General features: G+C 46.4%; 1 protein-coding gene across 7 annotated transcripts in view; it reads right to left on the bottom strand.

Annotated features, from left to right (window-relative positions):
• LOC119431658 (voltage-dependent calcium channel subunit alpha-2/delta-4-like) overlaps positions 1–22465 on the bottom strand; it is a 236642-nt gene that overhangs the window by 95862 nt on the left and 118315 nt on the right. Inside the window, exons 12-14 of one of the 7 annotated variants that reach the window (XM_049657692.1) lie at positions 21474–21552; positions 19096–19145; positions 17825–17908 (exon numbers count right to left, since the gene is read on the bottom strand). The exons of 4 other annotated variants lie outside the window; for them this stretch is intronic. In XM_049657692.1, coding sequence (XP_049513649.1) covers positions 17825–17908; positions 19096–19145; positions 21474–21552 — 213 coding nt within the window. The remainder of the gene's footprint in view (positions 1–17824; positions 17909–19095; positions 19146–21473; positions 21553–22465) is intronic. 2 more of the 7 variants (XM_049657697.1, XM_049657695.1) reach the window with 2 other exon arrangements.

The following is a 22465-nucleotide window of genomic DNA, read 5'->3' as shown; positions in this document are numbered from 1 at the left end:
ATCATGAATAAATAAGGCTAACTGTTTCGCATGAGTGATCTCTCCGGAAGCCATGTTGATTTGGGTGAAAGAATTTCGACGAAGTTAGGAATTTAGCAACATGAGAGTAGATGACGTGTTCCATGATTTTGGAGCATACGCTGGTCAGGGAGATGGGACGGTAGTTACCTGGGGAAGACCGATCACCTTTCTTGAAGACTGGAATGACCTTCCCTATTTTCCCGTCTCTTAACCTTAACGATGCCTTCTGGCCTAAAATCAATACCGTCCATTGGTGGAAAATCGAAAAATGGAAAACTTGGCATTTCATTAGTAGATTCTTTCGTGAACATGGAACAAAATGCAAGGTTCAAGGCATCAGGAATATCCGAGTCAGAAATGGGTGAGCCAGAGTTATCACATAGGGAAATAGAACTATGATTTTTATTATCAGGTTTTATCGTTTTCCAAAAACGCCGCGGGTTAGAGTGCAGCATGTGTGGAATGGTAGAAAAGAAATCACGTTTTGTACGTGCTTTTAATGAGTTGTATTGTTTCGTTGTATTTTTTCCAGGCCGAAAGAGAACCTGAAGAATTGGCTACGCGAAATAATCGTTTTTTCTTATTGTTCAAGTGTTTTAAAGTAGTGTTGAACCAGGGGGAACGCACTCTTTCTTTAATCGTGATAGTCTGAATGTAAAGACCCATTAAACGCAGCATTTCTGTTTTGAAGAGCGCCCAGTTACTCTCGATCGACCGCTGTTGATACGTAAGGCCAAGTTCCTCGTGAAAGAATACTGCAATAATCGGCTTTATCATATAGCGTTAGTACTTTCCTTGATATTTTACTTTTGAGTATGTTGCAAGGAAACGTGGAATGGATGACGGTGTGATCGATAAGACCACTGACGTATGTAAGCGGAGGCATCTGATCCGGGTGTAACGTCAAGACGAGGTGTAGGATATTTGACGAGTGTTGAGTTATTCGCGTACGCTTATTAACCAGCTGCGAGAGACGGAAGAGCAAGCACGTGTTTATAAATTCGCTAGCCATGTTTTTGTGTGTTAGACATGACGCAACATTACTCCAATCTATAGTTGGGAAGTTGAAGTCGCCGAGTAACAAGATGGGGGTGTTAGGATAAGCCGTTGTTAGTTGTAACAACGCGTCGTGAAAAAACGAAAGAAAGGAGTCATCATTGCTGGGTGGTCGATAACAACAGCCGATTAGCGTGCGCGGTGAAGTGGCGTGGCAGCACGTCCAAACCATTTCTAGAGGCGTTCTTATATTTACTGAAGAGCACTTAAGTTGGCGATGGGTAGCAATAGCCACACCGCCGCCACGAGTGCCATCGTGTCGGTTTGTGCGAAAAATGTCAAACTCAGGTAGATCAGGAAGAATTTCGGAATCATGCACTGTGGAATTTAACCACGTTTCCGTTAGTAGTACGATGTTACTGGACGACGAGGAAATGAAGCTGCATAACGAATCTCGTTTAGGCATTAGGCTACAGATGTTAGTGTAGAGCAATGATAGGTTGTGCTTAACACGCTGAGCCGGCCTCAGTGATTTTTGCACTTGTTGCTAGGATTGGCGTTCGACAACAGACTGTTTAGCGTGATCGAAAACGTAGGTTTTTCGGCCAGAAATGAGTTTGTCGTAACGGAGCTTAAAGGAAGATAGTTGCGCTTTTCCAAATTCAATTAGACGTCTTCGGACCAGGCGTGTTTCCGGGGAGAAATCTTCACTAATGCCGTATTCGGTGCCCTTCAGTTTACCGCTTGAGAAAAGGATGCCTTCCTTATCCTTAAAGTGGGAAAATTTCACTATTATTGGTCTCCGTTTCCCCTCCTGAAAAGTTCCAAGTCTATGGGCACGTTCTACATCACGATTTTCAATAGTTATTCTAAGGCTTTTGTGGCAGTGCTCAATTATCAGTTCCTCGGAATCACGCCATGACTCATGTAGCGCATCGCTGAGCCCGTAAAAAACCAGGTTACATCTTCTAGATCTGTTTTCTATCTCGTTAATGCGGTCCCTCAGCCCAGTTACTTGAGCAGAGCTGTTATTGGCAACACTTTCTACGTTATCAATTTGTGACTTAACATTTGAAAGGGACAATAAGTCGGACTCAATCTTGGTCAACCGTGCACTGAAGTTGCTGAACGTCCTTTCGTGGTCAGCAAGGGTCGATCTAATTGAATTTAACTGTTCAAGCATGGCCGACTGTCCGACTTGCAACGCCTTTAGAACATCAATCGTATCAGTAGGAAGTAGAGTTGGATCATTTCCGGGCCCAGGATTAGTCTCAATATCTCCTGCTAACAAAAGTAATTTCAATAGCATGCGAGCACAGTCAAATACTATACAAAGAGAGCGCCGTGGGCTCGGCAGCACGAGCAATGTTCGGTAACCAGTGCGTTTAGCGTAAAGGCAATAGTAATTTGTTACCTGCGGGGCGAAGAAACGAAGTTGGTTAGGATGACCCATCACTGCCGTGCCGCCAAGCCCACTAAGCGTGGCGATCGTTTGTCTAGGCTTTATATCGGCGATCCGAGGGAAGGTGGCGCTGTCAGTCAAAGATAGCGTGCCCGGAAGCCAGGGAGTCAGCGGATGACACCGCAGTGACCGATGTGATGGCGCAGCCCATGACGTGCTCTCTGATGCTCTGTAGGGACAGGTCCGGCGCAGCTCGTCATGGTAGGGCGGTGCATTCGCTAACACGTGATTAGCGTCGGCTTGTTGCGTAATCCAGACAGGCTGTTCAAAGCTCGGTGTCAGCATCAGGATCCATGACAGCACCAAGAACTGCGGGGCGAAGAAACGAAGTTGGTTAGGACGACCCATCACTGACGTGCCGCCAAGCCCACTAAGCGTGGCGATCGTTTGTCTAGGCTTTATATCGGCGATCCGAGGGAAGGTGGCGCTGTCAGTCAAAGATAGCTAAAGATAGCGTGCCCAGATATATTCTTGCTTGTAACTGTTCCTTTCTTTATTCTAAAGCTTGTGCCTGTAATGAATCGTCGTAGGGTTTGACAGTACAAATAAGTAAATGTGATAATCGAACGACACCTCATTTAATGGTGTTGTCTTTCCCATATTTGTTACTCTGTTTAACATGCTGAAAGGAGTTTCTATTGATTTTATATGTATTCGCGCTGTCCTAGCTTCAGTCATGATATCTGGATCTGTCAATTTTCTTTTTTATCGGCGAGTATATTTGTTGTTATGAACATTATTCATGTGTGCACTTTGGACTTCAGTTGAAGCCAGCAATAAAATATTTATTGTGTTTTGAAGCTTGTGTGGGCCTATTTTTTACGTTTAGTTACAGCAGAGCAGTGACAGTGCAATGCATTGAAGTACCCGACCAGTGCATTTATATATATATATATATATATATATATAGGTGCTTGAATACATTCCACTATTCATGCTTCAAGGTGTGCGCACACAAATCTATATATACCTTGAAGGTCCTGTGAATATCCGTGTTGGATATCCACGTCGGACGTCCTACGGACGACCAAAGCGGTTACCTTTGGATTTCCCAGGGACGTCCCTCGGACGTACGCTGGACATTCACGGATATCCCACGGACGTCCGGAATATCCAAAATGGACGTCCGTCGGACGTTGCCCGGATGTCCGTGGTTACATGGGTGGCTATGTGCCACTGAGTATGTGCCGCGCACTCTTCACAGAAACCCTTTGACGCATGTGCCTCAGGGTATGGGGCAGACGGTGGGCTAGGAACGCACTGTGTCACGATAGGGGCACGCGGTCAACCAATTTGGCTGTGGTAGTGCAAAAAAGTCGCCACGTAGAATAACATGAGTTTTACTCGTTTCGTGCTTTGTTTGATTTCTGTGCGTAGTTCTCGCGCTCGAAAATGCCTTGAAACGTACGTGGAACGTCGTACATATTACCGCCTGTAACTAAGATAATTATGGAAAGCGGGCGCTCTTTGTCCGACAAACCGTGCTGAAGGTTGGCGGACCCGGCGACTGCGCCAGACCACGTCGAGCAGCGCCTCGCTCCCTGCCGTTACTATTACTAATAGTTGGGGGAAAATAACGTATAGAAAATAACGCGTGCGTATCGAAAATAACGCAAAGGGCCCACAGTGGATCAGAGTTTGCGCCCCCCATAACACTTGGATATGGCTACCCGGTGACAACAATGACATCATAATTATTATGGATAATCTATGGGCCTCCACTGCCAGCACATGGATATCCCAGGTATGTGTCGAATGCGTCCTGCAGACGTTCCTCACATGATCGATTGGCGGCGAGACTTTCCGTGTCCTGCGTATATCCCTCTCATGTCCGCGAGGGACATCATGGGGGCATACTGCGTACATTTTACTGACATATCCCATGGCATTTTGCACATGTGTTTGCCATAATGTCTATGACGTTCGCAGCAGATGCTGTGTGACATGCAACGAGCAGAACAACCACGCATCGTGCGCATGTTACACGCAGATTGACGCAGAACAATGGAAAATATCTTTATGAAAACTTCAGTCTAAATTGTGACTGTGGAATAAAAATAAAAATGTCGCAGGCGAAGCATCAATTGCGATAGCAACTTAGTAGAGAGCTATACGGAGTAAGGATAGTAGTTTTATCAGCTGTATAAACTTGGACATGCAGCAGAACCACCAACGCGCAAAACTGTTGTCGATGCCGTCGACGCTTTGCCCACGTTCGCACCGAACGCGCGCGGCTTTGGTGACTTGCCAAGGCCTCTGGGGGCGGCTCGGAGCTTTCCGACGAGATCAGAACGGGAAACTCGGCGAGCAGCGTCGGAAGTCTTTACCACCTTCTCTCGTCACAACGTTTTTATATAAATACGCATTTGGTGCCACAGCTAAACGTCGCCTCCCCTCTCTCCCGTCCCCCATGGCCTTTCGCGCGACGGAATAAGTCGCGTTTGCTCTATATATATGGTGATTGCAAAAGAGGAAAGAGACGCTTAATTCTGCAGCCCTACAGTGAGCACGGCGCAGAACGCGCGTTTGTTCTCCGCCGTGCGTTTGCTCCCCGTGAAAGCGCGCGTCCGTCGCGTCCGTCACGCTGTATGTGCGAGTGAAAGCACTCGCACATACAGCGTCCGGCACGCGGCGACGATTTCATCGCCGTTGACGTCATATGAAACCTCACGGCGACGGCAGAAATCCTCTTTGAATGTCCATATAATTGCTATCGCAATAAAAGCACTTATATGGTTCGGCGTCTTGCCGCGTGAAAGTCCCGAAGGCTGCATTCTACTGCTGGCGGTGTTCGCGCACGACTTCGTCCAGGGTTTCGCGCACCACGTCGAAATCGCTGAAGCCTGCGCAACGAATGCACTCGAGCAACAACTGCTGGTAGCGACGGATGGAGTCCAGCTCGTTCGCTCGTTGCGCTTGGTCCACCGAGTTGAGGACCTCTGCGTCCAGTTTGTCCACGTCCTCCTTCAGCTCCCTGATGTCGTCCAGCAGCACGATGATGTCCACGCGCGTCGCTGGCGGCCACTGGCCGAGCATCTTTTCCACCTTTTTAACCGCGCGGGTGATTATTATTATTATTATTTGATTTGTACACATATACACACAAGGACACAAAGGGATTAAGGAGGGAGCAAGCTGACAACTGCCACCGAGAGGGGCACAACGCCTGCCTACTCCTATAGGAGGAGGGAATAGAGGAAATGAAAATATGAGAAAAGAAAAGAGGAAATAAAGAAATGACGGAGACACAGACAGAACAAAACAAAACAAAAACAAAACGAAAATACCAATAATTTCTATAAACGGGAGGCCAAGTCAGTGTCCTTCAGAAAACTTAGCAGGGCTCGATGGGCCTGGTCACGTCTTGCAGCGCTCCCCCTTGGAAAAAGGCAATCGTCAAGGGTCGCACATTGCAGCCCCATTAGTCTATACTCCTTAATTAGTAATGCGCGCTGCGCAACGAATGCGGGACACTCTAAAGCTAGATGTTCAAGTGTCTCACAGGAGCCACAAAACGTACACGACGGGCTGTCCACACGTCCATGTCGATATAGGCGTTCGCGCACCAACACAGACCCAACCCTTAACTTGTATAACAGTGCTCTAGCACGACGGGGCAAGCCTCGACCACGAACGCGTGGAGGGAACGATCCGTCTGCAACACGCCGGTCTGGGTGCTGCTTTAGGAGGTGTCAGCGTATCAGGAGACGGGCATTTTCAAACGTGCACGAAATGTCAGGGCAGTCACATTCATGGTGGGCACAGCTCGAAGCGAGGCGATCAGCCTCTTCATTTCCAGCGATGCCCACGTGCGAGGGTACCCACTAGGCAATGAGGGACACTCCATAGGAAGTAATTTTGCCGGAAGTTTCTTGGATACTGCACAACAATGGGCTATCGGCATCTTGTCTAAGTCTGCTGAGGGCAGCACGGGAGTCTGTAAGAATGACGACCTTCAAGGCGTTTAATTCTTCGTGTACGTATTTCAGAGCAACATCAATCTCTACTAGTTTTGCAGTTGTTGATGAGGTTGGATGTAGAATTCTAAATACCCGTCTGATGCCAGTCGAAGGGCAGAAGAAAGCTGTAGAAGCGCCTTGCGCGTCGCTGTGTACAGATGCGTCCGTGAATACTTCAATATGACCTTCAAATTTTTCAAATAGGTGGGACTGGGCCAATTGAAATAGTGCCGGAACAGGCTGACTAGATTTTTTGTGTATTTCAGGAATTGTCAGATAAATGAGGAAGGAGCATTTGTTGCGCTTCTTCGGAGTTGTGAAAGAAGTAGTGTCTCCTGAACTGTGAGTAATGTCCACAAACAATGCCGCCATTTTCCCCATCCGAGAGAATGGGCGCTGAAGCAGCCGATTAATCAGTGCTTGGCCGTCTGATGCTCGGTGCAAACGCTCGATATGGTGTAGCGCTCTCTGGTCTGCTTGCAAGCTCAGGGGCAACCGGTGCGCTTCCGTGAGTAGTGGAACAGATTGCGCCTCACGAGGTAAGCCAAGGATGACCCGGAGGGCAACACGATGGTCCCGTTCCAACTCAGACATCACATTTGGTGGCACGTTCAAGACTGGCAAGGCATACATCACGCCAGAGAGGACAGACGATTGGTATACCTGTCCACTGTTCGGACACACTGCGTCTGTGACATCGACAGCATCGTATCAAGTTGGCCTGACCCCTGTTGCAACCATATCGCTCTTGCGGTTTGACTCGGCAACGCCCAACGTGATCCATCTTGATAAATGTTTCGGCAATCTAGCAACTCCAGCGACCTCCCAGGAACAGCATAAATTGGGGCAACACCTGCTTCCACCCTTCAGTGGGCTCGGTGGCACCGCAAGGCGCACGATGCTAACTTTCGTGCTCTACTGTGTACAGGTATTCCTGGGACCCGGTTTGCGCGGTGATGCCTCGTTTCCGGCCCCGTTCGGACACACTGCGTCTGTGACATCGACAGCATCGTATCAAGTTGGCCTGACCCCTGTTGCAACCATATCGCTCTTGCGGTTTGACTCGGCAACGCCCAACGTGATCCATCTTGATAAATGTTTCGGCAATCTAGCAACTCCAGCGACCTCCCAGGAACAGCATAAATTGGGGCAACACCTGCTTCCACCCTTCAGTGGGCTCGGTGGCACCGCAAGGCGCACGATGCTAACTTTCGTGCTCTACTGTGTACAGGTTGGTGAAAAATATCGTTCTACGAAGTGTTTTAGAACTAGCTGTGCATGCCTGGTGGTGTTGCCGAGCCCTGCCTGTTTGTGGTCATGTTGTATGAATGTATCTCGTATGGTTCACTTATTGTTAATTATGTGTGGCGACATAGAGGAAAACCCAGGTCCTGATTCTGATGTAAAGGGTAATCTTAATCCTGATTCTGATGTTCTGCAGCAGATTTTACATACCGTCACAGAAATTAAGGCCTCCCAAACTGAACTTCAAATCGGAATGCAGGGCGTCCAAACACGCCTGTCTCTCATTGAGAACACGCTTGCAACACTCAAAGACTGCAAAGAAAAAGTTGAAAAGTGTGAAACAACTGTTAATGCGGTTCAAAAGCAAGTCGCACATTTATACAGTAAAATGGACGACTTAGAGAACAGAAGCCGCCGTAACAACATTGTGATATATGGTATCCCAGAAGGTAGCGATGAAGGCCCCGCATCTTTGAAGAAATACGTCGAAAACGAAATCTTTAACCATTTGCTGAAAGTAAAAGTACAGACTGTGGAGCGCGTCCATCGCGTTGGAAAAAGATTAGCTAATCGGCATCGACCCGTCATACTGCGGTTTTTTGATTTTGCCGAAAAAATGACAGTTCTGCGCAACTGTTCAAAGCTCAAAGGCACAGACCTATCGGTGTCGGAGGATTTTTCATTCGCAGTTCGTGAAACGCGCAGGAAGTTATGGGAGTCCTCAAAACCAAACCGAGCATGCGGTGATAGGGTTGTGCTTCTTTTCGATAAGCTGAAAATAAATGACACGCTCTACGCATGGGATAAGCAAATGGAAAAGAGGATACTTCTTAAGCAAGCGCGTTCTGAGAGGACTGGTCGCGAGGGTAATAGTTCAACTGCATGATGCCGAGAAAGCACGCCGTCGTTTTCTTTATTATGTTTCAACGCTAGAAGTATAGTGAACAAAACGGATAAACTAGAGGAGATTTTATTGGCTTACGAGCCTGATATTCTAGTAATTACCGAGACGTGGCTTCATCCCTCTATCCACGATTCAGAAATAATTCCAAAAGATTATAGCTTAATTCGCAAAGATCGTGATAGCCGTGGAGGCGGAGTGGCCATCGTTATAAAGAATGGTCTAACGTTCCAAGAGGAACAAGGTATACCTGACCACGAGAGTCTCTGGTGCACTGTCACATTTCAAGCCACACCTCTGCTAATAGGTGGAGTATATAGACGACCTGGGGCACCTGAAAGTTACCTTACGGAATTACACAACTACCTGCTCAAAAAAATGCATGATCGAACCAAGCTAGTACTAGTTGGCGACTTCAACTTGGCAGGAATAGACTGGGATAACCTAACCGTCGGCCATAGGGAGGTAAACAGCTGCGAACGACTTTTTGATACCATGCTAAGTTTTTCTTTATCTCAACGTGTAACGCAAGCGACACGCGTCCAAGGGCTTGTTTCTAATATCTTAGACCTTGCTTTAATTTCCTGCTCAGTAGATACTGAAGTTAAGGTGGAAGATGGAATATCTGACCATAAATTGATTCTAATTAATTTTCCTAATCTTAGCCTGGCAAAAAGTAACACTGAAAATTCACATATATTTATTAAAGATTATTGCAGAGCAAACGATGAAAGTATTATTGATTACCTGGAAATGAAGTTAGACGATTTTTATGCTGAACCTTCCGATGATGTCGAGAACTTGTGGCTAAAATTTAAAGCGGCAATTTTTCACTGTGAAGAAACTTATATTCCTACGAAGCGTAAGCGGACAAAACAAAGAAATCCTTGGATAACGCGCGAACTTATTCATATGAAACGGAGGCTGAAAAGAATTCGGAAGCGTAAATCCGATCCAGCAGTAATAAATCAATATTACCACGAATTTAAAAGTCTGTTGCGGCAAGCAAGAAATAACTTTTTTTCACACACCTTAACAGATTTCATGACCACGCAACCGAAAAAATTTTGGCGTTACCTTGCTAAGCCGGACAGTCCAATCCGTAAGATGGAAATCAACGGCATCGTTACTGAAAATACGCACGTAATAGTTAACTCATTCAATTCTTTTTTCCAATCTGTATTCACCCAAGCATGCCCAGTCCAAGTACCGCTTGTTCAACGTGATTCGGCTATGCCGGAAATCGAGATAACCGAACGAGGTATCTTGAATCTGCTTTTACAACTAGATGTTAAGAAATCCCCGGGCCCAGATAAAATCCCAAATGTGTTTCTTAAGCGTTATGCAGAACAACTTACCCCTTTTTTGTATAAAATATTTACGCTTTCACTGAAAAATGGTGCACTACCGACAGACTGGCTATGCGCCAGAATAATCCCTATTCATAAAAGTGGTAACAAATATACTGTGGAAACATATCGACCCATATCACTAACTACTTGTTCTTGCAAATTGATGGAGCATATCCTCAACAAAGCCATCATAGATTACCTAGAGTCTAACAATATTCTTTACCCTAAACAGCATGGCTTCCGTAGAGGGCTCTCCACGGTAACACAGCTTGCGGAAATAACACATGACTTCGCTGGCATAATTGATTCTAAGCTTCAAGCTGACGCAATCCTCATAGACTTTGCGAAAGCATTCGATCGCGTACCTCATTCTAAATTAATAGCCAAGCTTGAATCGATTGGCATTAATAGCAAAGTAATAGGATGGATTTCGGCTTATCTAACAAATCGTACCCAGTATGTAAGTTTAAACAATGTAGATTCTAATTGCCTAAGCGTTTTCTCCGGCGTACCCCAAGGGTCTGTTTTAGGGCCAACATTGTTTCTTATATACGTTAACGACATCTCTTCTTGTGCAGAACCAGGTGTAACATTGCGACTTTTCGCAGATGACTGTGTCATTTATACTGCAATCCGCAGTGCAGATGACCACCTAAAGCTTAATTCTTCCTTAGAAAATATTGCCCAATGGTGCAATACGTGGGGGATGGAAATAAATGTCTCTAAAACAGCGTTCATCAGCCTAACCAGGAAAAAACAACCTTCATCATTTACGTACAATCTTGAAGGCTTGAATATTACACAAGTTGACAAAGTAAAATACTTGGGTGTCACATTTTCGCAAGACTTAAAATGGGATAAGCACATTACCGATACATGCGCCAAGGCATTCAAGCAACTAGGGTTTTTGCGCAGAAGATTGAGCAAAGCACCTCAAGCCGTTAAACTAACTGCCTATAAAACTCTGGTCAGACCTATTCTAGAATACGGAAGCATAGTGTGGGACCCTCATCAAAAGTACCTTCGTGATAAACTTGAAAGATTACAAAATAGGGCTCTTAGGTTTATCTATTCAAAGTATTCTTGGCACGAGAGTGCAACGGACATGCGCAATCAAGCGCATTTGGCTACTCTTTCTTGCCGGCGTCATGTTGCATCTATGAAGTTTCTTTATCTCCTCTTTTACGGACACATTAAAATCAGAAAAGACGACTATATACACCCGCCTGGCCGTCGGTCTAGTAGGACAAACCACGATAAGTGCATCCGGCCATTTAATACGCATTGCAATACATTTAAGTATTCCTATTTCCCTCGCGCTGTGAACGCTTGGAATGCGCTACCAAGCGAAGCTGTAAATAATCCAAACTTAGATCAGTTTTGTTCACTTGTGGAGCAGCTAATGGACCCTGTATAACTGCTTTTCCTGATGAAAAATTGCAAAAAGTATCTTGTAGTATTGTATTGGTATTGTTTGTACATTTCTTTTCTCATGTATAGCATACGATTTTTAGTGCTAGATTTTTTCTTCTCGTGTACGCGATGTGTAACCACGCATAGATAATATAATATTCATGCACTTGCTGTTGAAAAATGTTCTGATTACCTCATGTTGTCGTGTTGTCTTTTTCGGAACTTGTATCTTATTATATGCCTATGATGATGTAAGCCCGCTCCCTGTATGGGTCTGCAGAAGACCTACAGTATTGATAAATAAATAAATAAATAAAGTGCTGTCGTCTGGTCGCAGCCAGCGCCTGTAGCAGTCAAGGCGGCCACATACTTGAGCAGCGACCGGGATTTGCACCGCACAGAGGTAATGGCAGGGCGCCAAGAGAGGCGATCATCGATAATTACGCCCAGGTAGCGGTGGTGTTGTACCCATTGTACCGGTGTCTCTCCGAGGTACAGCCGGCTCATGGTTCGACGAGCCCGTTGCCTTGGATGATACGCAATCGCGGCTGACTTAGCTGGTGAGATCTGCAGACCAACTTCCACCAAGTACTCTGAAGTCGCATTCAGAGCTTTCTGCAAGATTCCACGAAGACGTGGACCGTGGTACGAAGGACCGCTGATCCACAGTGCAATGTCATCAGCATAGATTGCTATACATATTGGAAAGTCTGCTTCCTGAGGCAATCGGCTTGGAAGTCCAGCAAGTACACTGTTGAAGAGAAGCGGCGACAAGAGGCTGCCTTGTGGTACACCGCACTTAACAGGGCGAGAATCACTTGTTGCTCCTCCAACACGCACTTTCATGGGGCGCTCAGATAGAAAGTTATGCACGAAATGAAGCAGTCGACCCGAAATTCCCGCATTCCTAAGGGCGATAATAATCGCCTTATGGGGAACCGAATCTAATGCTTGCTGTATATCCAGGAAGAGCATGTATGCAGAGTGCTTGTTCTCTCGAGCAGACTCTAGAGATGAAACGAGGTCTGCTATGCTATCGAGGGCTGAACGGTGACGACGAAAGCCGCTCATGACATCAGGAAAGAAATTAAGCTCTTGTAGCCTGCCATCTAGACGAAACAGTACCATTCGTTCCATCAGCTTCATAACATTAGAAGTTAGCGATATTGGCCGGTAAGACTTTAGGTGTTTTGCAGGGAGGCCGGGCTTTAAGACTGGTATCACCACAGATGATTTCCAATCATTGGGGATCAGAGACGTTCGCGACACTTCGTTATATGCGTCCAAGACATTTTGATGAAAGGCCTCATCGATGTTTCGTAATGCCTGGTACGTAACACCGTCTTCACCAGGGGCAGTGCGACGTTTGGAGAGGCTGAGGGCGTGATGCAGCTCTTCGAGAGTAAAGTCTGTTTCATCCATCTGGCAGGCTGGACCATAGCAGAACGTTGTGATGTTCTGACTTGTCAGATGATTAAGGTCATTGTTTGCGTTGTCACTTGGCATAGGAGGTACGAAAAGGTCGGCAAATGCTTCCGCAAGAATTTTCGGAGTCCGGCCAGTCGTTATGCACAAAGCAGCTGTTGTATTCTTGCAGATCTCAGGAGTGCGAAGAGCCTTCAGTATTCGCCAAACACTTCCAAAACCATTTGCCGTATGCAGTGAACTACACAGTGCTGCCCAGCTCTTTCGACGAAGTTGTTTTGTGTGCCGCCGTATGACTGCGTCTAGGCGGTTATACACCATCCAATCGGAGCTTCTTTTAGAGCGCTGCGCTCTCCTGTACGCGCGGCGTCGACAGGCGCGTAGCCTCAAGAGCTTAAGATCAGGGTTCGGTTTATCTATGCCCCGCCGTCGTCTTACGGTAGCTTGTTGAAGACACTCGCTCACCAGTTTAAACAACTTGTCGTGCGATGGGGCCTCTGAAATCAGCTGACGGAACTTGTTCCAGTTCGTCACTGTGTAGGCGGCAGTCTGGCGGCTAGGAGTATGTTCTGGAATCAACCAAATTGATAGGTGATCTGAACCCCATGGGTCAGATTCACATGACCTGGCGAGACACACATCTCTTGTTGATATCTCAAGGTCAATGGTGGACTGTCCCTTCCCTCTGCCGACAAATGTAGGTGAGCCGTCATTGAGTGTTTGTAGATCATGCCTAACAATAAGCTCATTGATCTCTATCCCACGCTGGTCTTGTTGACGAGAACACCAGCGAGGATGGTGATCATTGAAGTCCCCGCACAGCAGAAATGATGGGCCACACGAGAGACTAAGAACTCCAATAAGGTGGTGTCTGAAGATCGTGTCGGTCGATAATATATACTTGCCACAGTCGTCGTCGTATCTCTGAGACTCACACTAACGGCTGTACATTCAAATCGGCATCGCAGATATCACTTGTGTCAATAACTGCAAAATGTAGGTCAGCTCGGATGTATAGCGATGCTTTTGAAGTATTTCGCGGATGCGTGGCGTCCGTACACTGGAAGGATCCGCATGCCGGCACTGTGCATCGAGCGTTGCTGTGGATGCCTACGTAACCAGGAAGTCTGAAATCATCTTTTCTTACATTGGTTTCTTGAACTGCTATAACATATGGCGGGGTGTTCATTGCGAGAAGCCGAAGGACTAGGTCCGCATGCCACGGCCGTAAGGACCTGACATTCCATTGCAGCACAGAGGGACGGGGCTTTCCACGAGCATTCATGTTTCTAGTGAAGGCCGTCAAGCACTGGAACAAGAGCCTCTAGTAGTTGCTCTGCGGCTAATGCTGCAGGTGTCTGACGACCGGCAATCAGAGACCTAACAACGTTGACAAGCATCTTAAGCAGGTTGATAAGTTGTTCGTCATCGTTGACCGAGACCGCTGTAGGCACCCTATTTACAGAGTTTACTACTGCAGACGGGGACGCCTTGGATGGAGCTGGTTCCGAAGCTTTCGGAGGCGTGATCTCGGCAGGTACTGGTTCGAACGCTTTCGATGGAAGCGCCGGCCACGATATCGCAGAGAGACAGAATTCCGCTTCCCACTTTCCTGCCGACGCGCGTTGTCCTTTCTATTCTTCGTACGTGCGGGTATATCTTCAGTTTTGCCATTTGTAGCCGCTGGACGGGCACTGCGGCTACTCGGTTTCTCTCCTGATGCCTTCTTCTTAGCTTCTCTTTAAGGAACTTTAGTTTTTTCTTCAGTGTGGGACATTCTTTGTCTGTTGCCAAGTGTTCACCGTTACAGTTCGGGCACCGAGATGTCGGACTGTCGCAAGAATTTGCGTCGTGATTTTGACCACATTTGGCACACACCACAGCACTTGTGCAGAAACCCTGCACATGACCAAGCTTTAAACATTTGCGGCACTGTAAGGGTCTTGGTACGAAAGGCCGAACTGGGTATCGCACTAGTCCGGCCTTTATATGACTAGGCAGTTTTGCACAGTCGAAAAGAATCTTCACACACTTTGACGAGCCGAGCCGTCGAACGCTGATGATTTTGCATGGTGGCGAGCAAACGATCATACATTTTAACACGTCGTCTTGAAGTTCGAGGTCAACATCAGATATGACGCCAGCTGTTACATCCGCGCCCTGTGGTATGTAAGCCCGCGTGTTGACACCACAGAGTTGAGACAGACCAAGTAGAGTTTGCACCGTCTTCTCATCTGTTGTGTCCACGGCAATGATATTTTTCCTTGGGTTCACTCGAACCTCTTGAATAAGACCCGGTGCCAGTTGAAGAAAAAATCATGCAATTTCTGTTTGGGATGGCATTCAGGCTTACCATCACGTCGACCGGTACGAAGGCTACTGTCGTAGTCACGATGCTGCTGTATATGATGGTCGCTTGATGACGATGTCGAAGGCTTCCGTCTTGAACGCCGATGCTTAGCAGGTATAAAGGCATCCAAGTCGTCCGACCTGGCGTCAGATTCGGAATCGGCAGCTTCTGATTCCACTGAGGAGCTGAGGCGCTTCCCTGCGACTGGAGGTCTGTCCCTGCCGCTAGACGGGTCCACCACCATCTCCTCCAACGCAGGCTTCGCAGGGAGGGCCTCCCAGCAAAGCAGCAGTCTTGAAGGCCCGCACAAACAGCGCTGGGTGTTGCTGATGCACGATTAACACAAAAAAATAGAAAAAAATTCAGCATCAAAAGGAGCCACCAGCCGAACGCACGAACTTCGTCGTCGTCAACTCCCGCGCGGGTGATTGATCCCCGAATCACGCACGAGACCGTCGCAAGCTTGCGAGTTCTGCCAGCCTTAAGCCAGAATATGAGGCAGTTCTGGGTGTTTACGTCTGCCGAGGGACGCTCAAATGAAATCGCCAGTTCTCGCATCTAGAATACTGAAACATTGTATTATCGGATAGTATAACCGCATATAACGCCGCAAATGCAGCTCACGGAGCGTAATGAATAATTTAAAATAGGCGTCTGCTCTTCGTGGCCGTGTGTGCTACGACCACGACCTACTCAAATACCTGCTCAGCTGGCGGCTCTCTATGGAGCTGCCTGCGCCGGTTCTCGTTCCAGAGTTCGCCGCTGAGGGGGCGCTCGAGTTACCCCACCCGAGCATCGACGGGCAATGGTTAAAGCACACGCGGGTGCGCCTGTACAAGTGTTTCACTCACGCAACGTGCTCAAATTTAGGCATATTTTATTATTTAATGTTTGTGATAGTGAGCATGTTCTGCACTTGAGCCAACATTTTAAAGCGTTTATTCACAAAAGAAGCAACTGCACCAAAACTGGTGTACTATATCGGTTCTTCAGCAAATAACTGATGTTGCGCACGTTTCTTTCTTGTTTTGTTGAGCGTGCAAGTGAGTAATGAGCTTATTTGTGCACGACAAATAAACGAACCTTATTACTATTTCCAGCGATCGCTTGGGGGGCAGTTGAATTGTTCTTTTCTTTCTTAGCTGGCGCTGAATGTTGCCATGTTGCTAGATTTGCTCGGACTCTTTAACAAATATTTTGGGTCCCGGAGAGTGTCTAATAAGTAGCATTGTACTGTTCAAGAAAGTCTACAATCTGCTATAAAATTCTAAGGCCCAGTGTGCAAGTCTGGGCACCATCAACTTCGCAATCTTCTAAACTCTCATTGAAGATTAGTGGTGCATCTGTTTGTACCAATTCATGACTTGTCGTTCTGTGATAGGCTTTGCGACGCGCGTAATGTATACGACCGAGGACTGTTTATTTACTGCATAAAATTCGACTGTATAACGTGCGTGCTTGTACTTCGTTTCACTTGCTTTGTGCTGAATACATGCGGCTCAGTTTTGGGTACAATGCACCTGGGGTACAATGCACCCATAGTCCACCTAGGGTACAATGAATAGAAGTATTGAAAGCAGTACATCTTACCTTCAGTGTTTATGTCATACTCTGGCCTTTGTTGCAAAAATATTTCGTGCAACCCTTGCCTCGCATGCTCGCAATGCAAATTTGTTACCGGTGGCGAAGGTATTCGGGAAATGCCTTTAAGTGACAATAAATGTACGGGTACATCTCTTTAATCACAGAACACTTACGTATAACAATTTAAGGCATGTATCTGCATTTTAGGCACGCCAAAAAACACTAGGGCAGCCTCCCCTTTTCTAGAAACTGCATGCCTTGATCCATTTTTTCACCCAGATGCGTAAAGCGGGAACTCAATGTCAGGCGTATGCCAGGCGTCTTACCTTGCTGTGATTTACACTAAGTCACGTAGCAGTGCGGCATTATTGTTGATTTTGCTCAATCAACGTACTTTTGCTCATTTTCTTAGTCGTACAAAGTGCATACCCATGCAAACATCGCCGCTTGGCGCGAGCAGACGACCGCAAACGTGTGGCGCAGATGGGGTAACTAGTAGCGCCATATGGCTCTTAGTGGTGGAAATATGAGCTAGAACAGGCGCGCTGGCGTTCTGCTCGCTGGTCAGGTCAGCAGTACAGTAGGTCGTGATATTACCTTTTCCTCATACAACAGGCACATTCCCGACACTCGATCTATTTATACATGGGTAATGACTGATAGTGAAAAAGACAATTTAGATATATGATATAGCGCTTTGAAAGGTGCTACTAAGTTCAGGGTTATACTTTTTCAAAAGCCTGCAAACAGTGTAAAGACATCACGCGAGCAATTCCGCGATATTCTGCAATTTTCGCAAAACAGTCGAGATCGTTATTGAAAGTTTTGATACATACGTTAGGTACAGTTTAGTTTTCTTTCACGAATACAAGATAACTCCTCCAAATCGGTATTGCAGTTGCATTGTGTAAACATTTCTGCGTAAACGTATCTGAATAATCAAATTAGAGTTGCTCCCAAAGCTAAATGCTCCCAAAGTTTACCGCTTCAATTACGTGAATGAACGCATTGACGCTCTGTCCACAGGACGATGCTGGTGACCGACTAAATCCCGAGCAAGCATGCGGAGAAGGCGTTCCCTAAAGTTCATGCGTGCATACGGCGCGTGCGCCTTACCGTCATGTCGCCGTAGACGGGAGTCCAGACGATGGGATGCCTCCGCGACAGCACCATGGGGCGACTCATGACTGGCACGTATTTCTGGATGACGGAAAAGAAGGTGTATTAAGACGTGCTGGCGGGATAGTTGTTTAGTCATGATGGATCCAACATGGCAGCCCACTTTTTAAACAACGACGTAACACGTGTTTGGTCAATCTGTGTTACGTCGTCGTTTCGAAATGCGCTGCCATATTCCACCCAGCAAAAAAAGGTGTTGAAGCATCCATTTCCGTTGGCTGTGCGTAACGTGACAACATTTCGGCGTTACGGCGGATCGTTAGGCGATTCACGGCATCGTGTGGGTTTACTATGGGCACTCAGGGAGAATCTGGTGGTACGTAGAGGATTCACTGCTGATGACAGAGTATGGGAGGGTATGCGCTAGAATACGATACATATATTTACAGTTTCAAGTATTCTATACCTAGTGTTAAAACGTAACCTGCTACGCCTCAGCTCCCCGCACTGAGTATCAAGTCTCAAGTTTAATTTACATCGCCGAAGAAGAGGTCCCATATTTTGCAATGTCACCTTTAACCCTGTAATGCCGAAACACAGTTGCACATCAAGGAAAATTGGAAGAAATTGTTGCCATTTAATTCTGGCCATGGAGAGTACATTAGTAGAAAAAAAAACTAAGAATTTTTTTCGGTTATAACCTAATTACCGTAAAACTTAATTAGGAAATAGTTTCTTACGCTGTCCACTGCTGAAACTTCACTGCAGCATATTAAGAACGCCACTATGGGCTTTGTATTTGGTTTCCCGCACTTCAGTTAGCTTTTTGAGGCATCAAACTCAGCGTAGCACATATTATACGTTGGAAATTACAGGGTTAATGCGACCAATTAAAACTACTTTCTGAAATAGAAGAATAAGGCTGAAACACAAGATTTCATGTTTCTATTTGGCTTTTTTGTGGGAAACACAACGTGGTTGTGCAGTTGTGCTAAATGTGCTCGTGTAACAGCCGTAAAGTTCTTGGTCCGAGCCCATTTATTAACAAGAAAGGTTTTTCGTTTTCTTGGGAAACACCCGCAAGGCAAGAAGGCGGGCCAAAGCCAGAAAATAGTGCAGCGACGTGCAATAAAGAAAAGGAAAATGCTCTCGCATTTAAATAAAAGTACTGAGACGTCGCAGCTCTACGGCAACTATATCCATGGCCTCGCTGAAGAACAAAAGAGCAACATTTTCACAACGCCGTCGGACGGGAAGTCGTAGCTCACCAATACTTGCTCCCGAACTTCTGCTAGCGTCGTCACGTGAGTGTAGTAACCTGCAACGAGAAAGATTGACAGAGAGTTGGTGACAAAATAGGAGCAAGGAAGACATCGCTTTTGAGAGAGAACAAAATATACCGGGACCAGCCAAGGCGAATCCACGTTTCCCCCGAGACAAGCGGAAGGTGTCTATGCCACTTTGCGATCGAAAACAAAACAGAACTGACGAGTCACACTTGGCAGTAAGTGTGTCAAGTGTTAACTGTCGTTTCTTTTGTCCTCACCCGCAACGCACTACGTCTCGTAATGAATCACCAGACGAGCTCAAATCACCCCATTAATGAAGCACATTCCTCTGAAAACAGTATTTACATAAGCATTTCACAACGCATTTAAGTCGCTTAAAATGCGCTGACACACACGGTATAGGATGTGTACAGACGGTTCATTCACTGTCGCTTCTCGTAGCAAGTGTATCAAGGCATATAACAGCGTTCCAGTGATTGAAACGCCACAATGACACTTAATGTAGTCATACATAATGTAGTGATACGTGAAGTACCTGCGAAGTGGCCTCAATGTCTAATGCCTCAATATCTCAATGCCTCAATGCCGCAAGTCTAATATGCCTCAATGCGCGTGCGTGGAGGTGTACAACCTGCTTCCGCAATTCCGTCGTCTAAGTATTTACCATACGGAACCAGTAAGCGATATCCTGAAGCGTGTAAACAACATGTCAGCGTCTGCAGGAGTCAAAGTATTTTTTAAGCGTTATAGCTTCTTCGCGACCATACCTTGCTTCAATCAACGCGCGGCTTAGAAGACGTTGAGCTTCAACATCTAAATCTGCGCGAATCGGTACGGATGCCTGACATAACAGCGCATGATGTAACGGCTTTTATGCGTTGGCCTGTTTGTTTCCTGCGCCGTTACATTACGTGTAACGGAAAAGACGTGGGCTCTACGGGATGACTATACTTGAGTTTTTCTGGAATTTTTTTTTTTAAATTGCCTGTGGCAGATAGCATAATAATTGTCCTTGAACTGGATTATTCGAAGAGGCAGACATTGCTAGCATGAAAAGTCAAAACACATATTCCACTAATTAACAAAAATCCACGAACTCCCTTCTTAATAATTATTTTAGGGCACATATTACAATTTACAATTTGTTGACTGATTTTTTAAGACGTATCCACTTAAAATGAATCTCCAGGATGAAACCAGTTTCGAGATTTATTTCCCAAAGTGTGGGACGAAATACGTCATCGCACATCATTCAAGTGGTTTAAGCATAATCATGCCGTCAGCTTTCGTGAAAATTGACGCCAACCGGACCTCTAGACCGTTGTGAGGTCGCAGACGACGTAAAGTACCCTGATATGCGTTTTGAATACGGCGAGTTAAAATGATAATCCAGAGGTCGGCATCAACACGCCAGCCTAGGACACGATGTTGCACTTTCATCTCTTTGTTTAAACCTTTGCCGACGAGTAACATGAAGCAGTCAGTTTATCCAAATACATGGAGCTGCTATCATCATCATCAGCCTATTCATGTCCACTGCAGGACAAAGGCCTCACCCTGTGATCCCCACTTACCCCGAGCTGCTATATTCACGGTCTAATTGGTGGATTAAATTTTTGTTTATGTCCGTAACATATAGGTCCGAAATTAGAACTAATCAGAAATGTGACTAAAACCCTGAAATGTATTCGGGTCGCAGTCCTGAGGACTACATAGGTCTGAAGACGACATAGCAAGCACGTATTGGGTGAGAGCGATAACACGACAAAAGTCATAACTCGGTGAAAAGCGACCACCCGCAAAGCAAAGAAAAAAATTACACCATCTTCCCGTAGGGGAACCCTGAGTACTATGCGAAGCAGCCACGGGGTCGACTCAAGGTAGTTTTATCAGCTGTATAAACTTGGACATGCAGCAGCACCAGCAACGCGCAGAACTGTTGTCGACGCCGTCGGCGTTTTGCCCGCGTTCGCACCGAACGCGCGCGGCGTTGGTGACTGTTGCCGGTGCCTCTGGAGCACCTACTGTCGCGCCTCTAACCTAAGCTGCTTCGCATTATCGCGCGCGGAGCCGCAGGTGTTGCCATTCGTTGCGCAATCCGGAGAGGAGAGGAGCGTTCGCAGAGGAGAGGAGGAATGTCGAAAGGAGAGGAGACGATCGAGGGGGAGGAGGGAGGAGAGGAGATGAGACAAGGAGAGGCGAGGAGGGAGAGGAGAATGCGCATGCGCAGTAGGGGTGTGGACGGCTCACGGCGGATGGATGGATGGAGGGAGGGAGTGACATAGCCCCGACCATAAGCTGCTTCGCATCTAAAATTGATCAATTCACGCGCAGCAATGAGACGGAACACATCTTACCTCTGTTGGCGCAGGCCATCCAATTCATTTCCCGGGTGTCGGTTACCTCTCGACCAATGAGATAGGTGAACACGCGCACCTGCGGGAAACAGATGGTACAGTATTACCTGTCATTGTTTTTAATGAACCGGCCATTAGCCATTTAGGCTATCGGTCCGGATATGTCTATGTAAACTTGCGTTAAAAAAAATGAAAAAAAAAAGCTTGTCGCAACGTTTCTGACCCGCTCCAGCGAGATATTTGATATAGTTACCGTACCGCCACAAAAATCTAATCTTTAAGTGAAAAAAAAAAGAATTACCGATATTTACAAAGCTTCTACTGGAAACCACGCTTAAGTGGGCAGGACATCATCCTATGCGTATGTAAACGTGGTTCCAGCTAGAGGTGTGTGTGAAACAATTTTCCCGATTAGAGTTACAGGCATGTGGAACACCGATTCAGATAGCAGAGACCATTTCACTGGAACACTGTGTCACATATTTATTGGTACTTAAACAGGAAAAAGCTTCGCAGCGAAGCTGTTTAAGCGAGTGCTCACACATTTAGAAAGTACTGGGGAATCTGACCGTTGGCTCACGCCCTAAGCCTAACGCAGCAGCCGTGTTGAAGCGCCCAGTGGTGACTTCGCAATGTATATTTGACAACTACACGAAGTAAGGTTTGTTCGTTTGTCAGCCGTAAGCATTTGCTTACTACTTCAGTTAACAAGCATGATGAACCAACATGAACAGATATCACTTAATGACCACTGAAGGCGATTTCAGTGCCGCGGCCGTATAAACTCCTAGCTGACCTCCAACGCATAGCTGGTATCATGCGCCGTGAACCACAATAATTGCCGATTGCTGGCGCGCACAAAAAAAAAAAAAAAAAATGCCAACAAGAAACGCGCACATAAGTTGTTTATTCGAAAGATTTGTACGCAAGGTATCTTTTTTTATGTACATAAGCATTCATCATTACGTTTCAAAGCGAATTCGGCGCTCTTA

This window comes from Dermacentor silvarum, chromosome 10 (assembly GCF_013339745.2).
Source record: "Dermacentor silvarum isolate Dsil-2018 chromosome 10, BIME_Dsil_1.4, whole genome shotgun sequence".
NCBI classification, from domain to species: domain Eukaryota; kingdom Metazoa; phylum Arthropoda; class Arachnida; order Ixodida; family Ixodidae; genus Dermacentor; species Dermacentor silvarum.
The sequence above is the reverse complement of the archived record's forward strand: the minus strand, read 5'-3'. Positions and strand labels throughout refer to the sequence as shown.